The sequence below is a fragment of the Phyllobates terribilis genome, unplaced genomic scaffold, assembly GCF_046119375.1.
Source record: "Phyllobates terribilis strain yellow unplaced genomic scaffold, ASM4611937v1 Scaffold_1__5_contigs__length_1240528914, whole genome shotgun sequence".
Classification (NCBI taxonomy): domain Eukaryota; kingdom Metazoa; phylum Chordata; class Amphibia; order Anura; family Dendrobatidae; genus Phyllobates; species Phyllobates terribilis.
In genome coordinates, this window is record NW_027362761.1 from 269,490,950 (window position 1) to 269,499,763 (window position 8,814).

General features: G+C 38.9%; 1 protein-coding gene across 1 annotated transcript; it reads right to left on the reverse strand.

Annotated features, from left to right (window-relative positions):
* Positions 1–782: 782 nt before the first annotated feature.
* SELPLG (selectin P ligand) lies at positions 783–7,872 on the reverse strand. The gene is made up of 2 exons (XM_073672365.1): positions 7,512–7,872; positions 783–2,798 (listed from the first exon to the last, which is right to left on the reverse strand). Exon 2 carries the CDS (start codon positions 2,791–2,793, stop codon positions 1,663–1,665), a length of 1,131 nt encoding a protein of 376 aa, XP_073528466.1. The 5' UTR covers positions 2,794–2,798; positions 7,512–7,872; the 3' UTR covers positions 783–1,662.
* Positions 7,873–8,814: the final 942 nt, after the last annotated feature.

The window sequence follows — 8,814 nt, forward strand, 5'->3', positions numbered from 1 at the left end:
GAAGAATGAAGTATTTTCCCATTTTTGTGCTAGTAGGTTAGGTATTAACATAATTATATCAAAGTCAGGTATTATGAAAGGCTACATAGGTCAAATACAAGAGCTGCAGTATAAAAGCAGAACACTAGTCACTTTCAGTTGTTTTTTATGCATTATTTGGATGCATTACTGTTTCATTGCCTTTACTTTATTTCCAAACAGAAGCGTACAGGAATCACAGGAGTGACCATGACAATTTAAAAGAAATAAATCTCATCAGTGGAAAATGGCAACAAACATTCACTGAAAATTTACATACATTCAAATACACACAAAAAGAAATAAAAATGTAGCACAAATATTTAGCAAATCCAGATGGAAAGGACTGACATTCTCTAAATCCAGCAACGCTAAATCTTCATTTGAGGAACTGATGACCATTATCTTTAAGGGAACCCGTCACTATTAACATGCAGTCCAATCTGCAGGCCCCATGTTATAGAGCAGGGGGAGCTGTACATATTGATATATAGTTTTGTGATAAAAGATTTAATATAATCTGTTTTTTCATCTTTTAATCCTCTACTCTTTCTGTGATTTTTGGTCCAGTGGGCGGTTCTATCAGTGACTGACAGCTTTCTTTGTATAATTGTGCATATAGAGATAGCTGTCAGTCACTGCTAGGACCGCCCACTGGACTTAAAATTTTTGCAACCTAATCTAAGAGCAGCATAATGTAGAGTCAGAGCCCCTGATTCCAGCGATGTGTCACTTACTGAGCTCCTTGTTGTATTTTTGATAAAATCACTATATTATCTGCTGCAGATCTACCAGTTCTCTGTTGAGCCCTGTATAACCCCGCCACTACCACTGATTGGCATCTTTCTGCCTATGCACAGTGTACACAGAAAGCTGCCAATCAGTGGTGTTATACAGGGCTCAACAGAGAACTGGTAGATCAGCAGCAGATAATACAGTGATTTTATAAAAAATAGAACACGCAACCCAGTAAGTGATACATCACTGGAATCAGGGCCTCTGCCTCTACATCATGCTGCTCTAAGATAGAGTATGGCCTGTTGGTGCATGTATTTCGGTAGGTGTTTAGGAAAAGAACAAATACTAAGTCAAGTTATTATTTCTAAAGACTATGAACACTTCACAATTTTTTTTTGTTCGGATGTATCGTAACTAAAAATTAAAGTAATCTTTCAAATACACGATTCGTTTTATGTTACCATGGAGACAAACGGATCTGCATCAAAACTGTGGGATGTTCCACTTCCTTTTTTGCTTTAGACACATTGGATCAGTAAAAACAATTGGCTGTAGATTGCCATGACCTTTTTGCACAACAACTGATTCAGTCTTTCTTCAAAAAATATCTACTTATGATATTCATATGCAACTTAAAAACTGCCAATCCGGTAAGAAAGAAAATCTCAACCAAAACTAGAAGACATTTAAAGTGCAAGGGAGAGGTGCAAGCATAACCCCTTGCCACTACATGGCAGTAATTGTATCTTTTTACTGAAGGAAAGGGCATCTGGTGCAACTCACTTATAAATAGAAATGCCTAACTACCCTACTTTCATGCAGTCTTCCTTTCCTCAGTGGCACTAATCTACTAATGGTGTTTAGTAGATGAAAACAACCATGTCCTTTATCAAAAGCCTTGCTGATCTAATGATCAGGAAGAAAGCTGTTGAGAGTCGTATTGTCACCATCGCTCTCTTCAATGCTGGAAGCAAACGTTTTTAATCTTTTAGGCTTTGGTTTGTTCTGGTCATTGTCTGGCATGAGAGAAGATATACACCTCATTTCTGTGTAGGTGACTGGGTGACGTAACTTGTTCTTCTGTTTCATAGAAGTTAGTTTGGCAGCAAGTGCTATGGTTGAAATAATAAAGATGGTGCATACAACAGCAAGGATTAAGATTGTAAGCATGCACTGTCTCATCATAGACTGCGTGTTTGCTTTATCTTCTAAAGATGTAGATATATATGTTACTCCTGATGGTTTTGCAGGGGAACTAGAGGTGACATCATGTTTAGTTGTTAGATCTTCCAAGGTAACTGACGTTGATGATGGGGAGGTCTTTGCTGCTTTCGGTGATAACCTAGATGTGATGTCCTCCAACAGTTTATCATTGGTGGTAGTTTGTGGGCTGCTTGTGTCTTGACTACCTTTGGAATTCATTTGGCTTACAGTGGTGGCTTTGTTAAATGTCTTACTTGTTAAAACAGGTAATTCTTCAGAAATGGTAGGGTTTAATGGTGATTCAGTGACCAGAGTTTGTGATTGAGTAATTGATTTTTCGACATGTGTGGTTTCATCCTCATTGAGTGTCTGTCCAGCTCCATTTGTTGTCTGCTCTAAATCAGATAAAGGGGTAGTTTCATCCTCATCAAGTTCAGCTCCTTTTGTTGGTTGCTTTAAATCAGTTAATGGGGTTGTTTCTATTTTATTCAAAACGGGCATCTTCTTAGCTTCTTTAACAGCAGTGGATGCCTCCAGAATGTATGGGGTAGTATCAGAAAGCTCTTCAAAAATGGGTTCTGTTGGATCGACTTCTGGAATTATTTTTTCATCTGGCTTGACATCCTCTTTTGGAGACTTCTTAACTCTTCTCAAGCGAGCTAACATGAATTTGCCTTCATCCATTCTGTCCTGTGATTGCCATTCCCACTGTGAATTGTATGGTTTGTCTATGTTGTTATCATCAGTCAAAGGGGGTCCATTCCGAGCAGGAAGCTTGTAAGCAATGGCAGGGGACATCAACAAACCCAACAGTATTGTTGATAGAAAAGACATTCTTCCTGAAATATGGATTTTTAATGTTAGTCAAGGCAAATAGTTGTGCAATAAAAACATAGCAAAACTAGGTAACAGTTTTGGAAATATTACTTTACCAGATATGGAGTTGGATATTCATCATAAGCCTATTTTTAGACTATATTTGCCATGATCTAAAGAATACATGTATTTAGGAGGTGTAGTGCATAAAGCATTATTTAGATTAATTACCAATCAGTTATATAGTGGTTACATATTTACCAGTAGGAAGTTGCACTCATTGCCTTTCCCCATATTCAGAGGTGGACATATCATTGGTGCAACCTGTGCAGCTGCTCAGAGGCCCATAGGTGAGGGGGCCGCATCCACCTCCAAAGCAACTTCTGTCATAGACTGACCTAACTGACTGCACAGGGCCCATATACTGTTCTTGAACAGGGACCCTTCTCTGTCTCTGCCCGCCAGTGCCCATATTGGTATTATTAATATTATAACCCTCACCCATTTACTAGAACGGTGCAGCCGTTCTGTCACCACCTCCCGCTGCGCTGATGTTGTTCAGCCATGCCCTTTAATAATCCAAACCCCTAAAAGGACAGCCCTATTTTTACCAGGACCCTCTGTTCCACTGTCATTGTGTGAAAGGTTCCCAGGATGAATACACTAGAAATATACATACAGTTATATGAAAAAGTTTGGGCACCCCTATTAATCTTAAGCTTAATGTTTTCTTAAAATTGGTGTTTTTGCAACTGCTATTTCAGTTTGATATATGTAATAACTGTTGGACACAGTAATGTTTCTGTCTTGAAATGAGGTTTATTGTACTAACAGAAAATGTGCAATCTGCATTCAAACAAAATTTGACAGGTTCATAAGTATGGGCACCTTTATCATTTTCTTGTTTTAAATACTCCTACCTACTTTTTACTGGCTTACTAAAGCACTTTTTTTGGTTTTGTAACCTCATTGAGCTTTGAAATTCATAGCCAGGTGTATGCAATCATGAGAAAAGCTACTTAAAGTGGCCACTTGCAAAAAGCTGTCTCAGAGATTTAACCTGTCAGTTTCCACTGTGAGGAACATAGTAAGGAAATGGAAGAACACAGGGACAGTTCTTGTTAAGGCCAGAAGTGGCAGGCCAAGAAAAACATCAGAAAGGCAGAGAAGAAGAATGGTGAGATCAGTCAAGGACAATCCTCAGACCACCTCCAGAGAGCTGCAGCATCAACTTGCTGCAGATGGTGTCACTGTGCATCGGTCAACTATACAACGCACTTTGCACAAGGAGAAGCTGTATGGGAGAGTGATGCGAAAGAACCGTTTCTGCAAGCACGCCACAAACAGAGTCGGCTGAGGTATGCAAAAGCACATTTGGAGAAGCCAATTTCTTTTTGGAAGAAGGTCCTGTGGACTGATGAAACCAAGATTGAGTTGTTTGGTCATACAAAAAGGCGTTATGCATGGCGGCAAAAAAACACAGCATTCCAAGAAAAACACTTGCTACCCACAGTAAAATTTGGTGGAGGTTCCATCATGCTTTGGGGCTGTGTGGCCAATGCCGGCACCGGGAATCTTGTTAAAGTTGAGGGACTCATGGATTCCACTCAGTATCAGCAGATTCTTGACAATAATGTTCAAGAATCAGTGATAAAGTTGAAGTTACGCAGGGGATGGATCTTTCAGCAAGACAATGATCCAAAACACCGCTCCAAATCTACTCAGGCATTCATGCAGAGGAACAATTACAATGTTCTGGAATGGCCATCCCAGTCCCCAGACCTGAATATCATTGAAGATCTGTGGGATCATTTGAAGAGGGCTGTCCATGCTCGGCGACCATCAAACTTAACTGAACTGGAATTGTTTTGTAAAGAGGAATGGTCAAAAATACCTTCATCCAGGATCCAGGAAATCATTAAAAGCTACAGGAAGTGACTAGAGGCTGTTATTTTTGCAAAAGGAGGATCTACTAAATATTAATGTCACTTTTCTGGTGAGGTGCCCATACTTATGCACCTGTCAAATTTTGTTTGAATGCAGATTGCACATTTTCTGTTAGTACAATAAACCTCATTTCAAGGCAGAAACATTACTGTGTCCAACAGTTATTACATATATCAAACTGAAATAGCTGTTGCAAAAACACCAATTTTTATAAAACATTAAGCTTAAGATTAATAGGGGTGCCCAAACTTTTTCATATAACTGTATTTTACAACTGGTAAATTTTAGCCTTCATCACACCGGTTGCAAATTTAGCTTGTTCAATGCAACTGAATAGTACTGAAGGCATGACACGTATCATGTTTTATAACTGAAGTGAAAAATGGAAGTCTATGAAAAACGTCAAGGAGTCGGCCATTCTGAGGAAAGTCAGAAGTATCAGGCTTAGTGAAACCAGAGAAGTTATCAGAAATGACTAACAGAAACACTGGGTTTTGTCGTTGTTTATAGCAACCAATCAGAGTACTGCTTTCATTTCTTATATTGGGCTGGAAAAAAGTAAGCAGTGCTGAGACTGGCTGCCATGGACAACAAAGCCAGTGTTTGGGTTTGACAGCTGTGATAAGTGAGGTTCGTTTTGGTTATGATGGTATTTCAATTTCCTGTCATGTATGTCTTTACATGGCCTACTGCTAGACTCTCAGTACAATGTGAACACACGCCATAGAAGCCTGGGCATGTCTGCAAGGAGAAAATTCTTCTGTGGTGATGAAGTGTATATGTGCTGTGCTTCATTCATATTGATATCTCACTGCCTAAAAAATGTAATAGAGTCTGGAAGGAGGAGACAAGAAACTGTACATCCGCAGAGAAATCCAGAATAAGGAAAGATTAGCACAAGAAAGTAGAAATGTGAAACTTGCTCTCTATAAAGAGCAGTGTTTAATGGGCTAAGATGGGGCATAAGCGTATACATGAATTATAAGGGTAAGGTATATGAATGTAGAGCACAAACAGGACGCATCTGATGAAGATATACAAAGATAAATTTCCAATAAATATGTCAAAATATAGAAATTACCATTATTACGTCATAGAACCAGGCATAGCTTCAGCTGTATGTATGGTGCTGGGCCTGGATCAAATCTGAGAATGAGGTGCATGCTGGGCCATCGCTGCCCCTTATTTCAGCTAAATAGTGAGGGTGCCAGCAGATACACTCAATGCAGATCAAATATTAATGGGATATTTTAAGGATTGTAAGGATGAACCTTCAATAATAAAGACCCAACCTGAGCTGTGCAGTCCCTTAATTCACCTGACCATTGTGGGTGCCAGAAGATGGACCCCCACTGATTAAATATTAATGTGATCATTAGTACTAATACTTAAAGTATATGTTACCATTACACCAACCCTATCACGTCAGACCAAATGTGAATAGTGGCGTAATGAACAGCTGTGTAAAGCCACAGTAAAATGCAGCAATGTATGAATGTGACTATATGAACACGGTCAGACATGGAAGAATTGTTGCAGATCTTGTGCGGATCCTGCATTGCAGACTCTGCATCAAAATTTCCATGAAACACATTTCCACCAGGTCTGAACAAAGACAAGCAAGAAAGAGAGAAAGAGAACTCGGCACTCTAATTATGCAGAAATAACTGTGAGTTGTTTTATATAAGCAATCCAAAGCAATTAGAGTGACGTTTCAGCCCAGCACATCAGATCTTTTTCAAACAAACAGATTTGCCATAGGTAGAGATAAAGCGCTGTTGTATATGCCACCAGTTGGAAGGCGCCTTCCAGAGCTGCAATGGTCGCACATTCAGTAGTGCTTTACATCTTCTGTCTGCTCTCTTCCACACTGTGATCCTACTCGGGCACCCTACCAAATGGAGTACGGTGTAAAATGGACAGTCCAAATATAACGCACATTCATTCAGTGAAATTTACCAAAAAAGGTTGTTTTAGCCAAATGATGACAGAGTGTCATGCGCTGGAAAAAGACAAAAGTCAGATAAAGGATCTTTCATCCATGAACGATGATCTTTCCTTCAAGAAGGTTCAGAGAGATCGTTTGCTGGGTATAATTCAAAATATAGGTAGGTTGAGCGACTGTAAGGAGCAATAGGGAATTAAATACGTATGGCTACTTCATTTAATGATCATTCAGCAGACAATCGATCATTCAACAGTTGTTCAACCATTAATCTACTGTTGCATAGCGTGTATGACCACCTTAAGAGAAGACATAATGTGAACAATGCCAGTCATGTGGTTAAGCAACCTGCTTACAACATGTAGCTCTTGTCCTGCTCTCATCCAGGAAATCATGCCTTTTGTTCTTACTTCTGATTTCGAAATTGTTAATGTCGGTAAAGTCTTTGAAAACATTTTAACTCATGATTTCTATAGCCAAAGAAAGTTTGAAAGATCATGTCCGAAAACCAAAGGGATGAAACAAATAATCATTCTAAACAGAAATAATGAAAATAAATTCCTCTGTTTATTAAATATATATTAAATTGAAGGACTGAGCAATGATATGCAAAATAAGTCATACTCAATATTAGTTGTGTTAAATTGCATGGAGAGGTATAAATATATGAGAGGTTCACACATATTGCAGATGATAGACAAACACACAGACAGATAGATAGCTAGATAGACAGACAGATTGACAGACAGACACATAGATAGATAGACAGACAGACAGACAGACAGACAGACAGACAGATAGATAGATAGATAGATATGATCTTAGTGACCCATGAGCTTCTTACCGTAAAAATCCTTCCTTGCCTAAAATACACTTTAACGCTGAAGATGACCTGGTCTTTTCTTACTCAGAAGCATTTAAGGGCTGCAGCCTTTAAACTATGTACCTGAAGAAGACAGGAAACATAGACGAGGGTGTGGAGTCTTTAATAAATAAGGAAGAACAGGACCGCAGGCTGTGGTTTCTTGAGAGGCGGGGGTTAGTGAAAGATAGAGTGTATGTGCTATCAGAAGAAGAATACAGTTTTGTAAAAAGGAAAGGAGTGACAGATAGAGGCATAGATTAGATAGGCAGAAGCAAATGTATATTAAAAATAATAAGACATGCTATGTGACCCATAGTGCAAGCAGGGAGGATGGTTAGAAATGAGGCAGAGGACACAACTATGCAGACATGATTATACACGCTGGAAGTTACTTGCTCTCAGGCATCTTTTGCTTAACCCTAGAAACACGTTGTTTGTTAGTGAATCACTAAATTGATTTTAAATACATTTTTAATCACCAATTATAGAGTTTTGGTATTTAAAGGAATCCCAAAGCAATGGTATTATTTGCTGCAACATTACTGCACAGGCACCATTCATATAACATTTGCATGCAGTTAAACCAGATTATTTAGTATTGACCAATTCGCAAGCCAAAAAACAGCAGCCTGACTGTATGGTAACCATAAATTCACTGCATGTAATAATCCATTTAACTTCTATGGCATTGGCATATGTTAAAAATGGAGGAGGAATCCAGTTCACGGGCAAAATCTTCATGTTAGCAATAGCATCCACGCATTTCAGGTGCCTTAGCACCCATGACATGAAGATTTTATCCTTAATCCTTTGTACCATACTTACTTGAATAAAGAAACCACTTACCCCCGAGCTAGATTCTTCTTCCATTTTTCAGCTACATGTCGATGCTATAACAGGGCGTCTCTCCGTGCTCCGGGTCACAAGGTTATACAATCGTTGAGCTGGAAGTCCCTCATTTCATATTGCCTTCCGCTATAGACCAGGCAGTGACAGGGGATCAGCTAACATAGCCTCACCTGGGTGTATAGTGTGACTATCAGAGGTGTAACGATCGTGGTCGCAGAGGGTTATATGGATGTACAGTACAGACCAAAAGTTTGGACACACCTTCTCATTTAAAGATTTTTCTGTATTTTCATGACTATGAAAATTGTACATTCACACTGAAGGCTTCAAAACTATGAATTAACACATGTGCAATTATATACTTAACAAAAAAGTGTGAAACAACTGAAAATATGTCTTATATTCTAGGTTCTTCAAAGTAGCCACCTTTTGC

Excerpts from the sequence above, each read along its gene's own strand:
- SELPLG (XM_073672365.1), bottom strand. The coding sequence starts at position 2,793 with ATGTCTTTTCTATCAACAATACTGTTGGGTTTGTTGATGTCCCCTGCC.